Genomic DNA, 721 nt, shown 5'->3' with positions numbered 1-721 from the left:
TACTTTTTGAATCGGATGCAACATGTTCATTTCTTTCAAAGAGTAAAATAGAGGAGTTGAATTTATGAACATTTGAAAAAGTTTCTTATATAGTGGCTGTTCCATCGGGAAGATTGTACAATTGTGATAGATTGTATAAGGAAGTACCCTTAAGAATAGGGAAGGTCATTTTTCCTAGTAACTTGTATGTGTTAGATATGAAAGGCTTAGAGGTAATTTTAGGGATGGACTGGTTAGGAAAATATAAAGCCACTATAGAATGTAGGAAGCAGAGAGTATCACTGGAAGGACCAAGAGGGGAAAAGGTTAGATATCGGAAATTTCAAAAAGGACCCAGAACGAATTAGGTGTCGACCTTAGAATTGCAAAGACTCATGAGGCAAGGACACGCTGTGTACTTATGTCATATCAGCCAAGTGGGGAAGAAGGAGGAGGATCCTAAGAATATTACAGTGGTGAATGAATTTTTAGATGTTTTCCCTGATGAAATTCCCGGCATGCCACCTCAACGGAAAATTGATTTCACAATAGACTTGGTGCCTGGGACGGGACCGATTTCTAAGGCCCTTTATCGCATGGCTCCGAAGGAGATGGAGGAATTAAAGTCTCAGCTTGACGAATTATTAAACAAGGGTTATATCCGACCTAGTGTTTCCCCATGGGGGCTCCAGTTCTTTTTGTAAGAAAGAAGGATGGCAGTTTGAGATTATGTATTGATTAT

General features: G+C 39.4%; 1 protein-coding gene across 1 annotated transcript in view; it reads left to right on the top strand.

The window, feature by feature from the left end:
* The window catches only part of LOC130818523 (uncharacterized), a 1,509-nt gene extending 1,162 nt beyond the window's left edge, over positions 1 to 347 (top strand). The window contains exon 4 of the mRNA XM_057684690.1: positions 94 to 347. Within this exon, the coding sequence (XP_057540673.1) occupies positions 94 to 347 (254 nt within the window). The remainder of the gene's footprint in view (positions 1 to 93) is intronic.
* The last annotated feature ends 374 nt before the right edge of the window (positions 348 to 721 follow it).

Source organism: Amaranthus tricolor, chromosome 7 (assembly GCF_026212465.1).
Source record: "Amaranthus tricolor cultivar Red isolate AtriRed21 chromosome 7, ASM2621246v1, whole genome shotgun sequence".
Classification (NCBI taxonomy): Eukaryota; Viridiplantae; Streptophyta; class Magnoliopsida; order Caryophyllales; family Amaranthaceae; genus Amaranthus; species Amaranthus tricolor.
The sequence above is the reverse complement of the archived record's forward strand: the minus strand, read 5'-3'. Positions and strand labels throughout refer to the sequence as shown.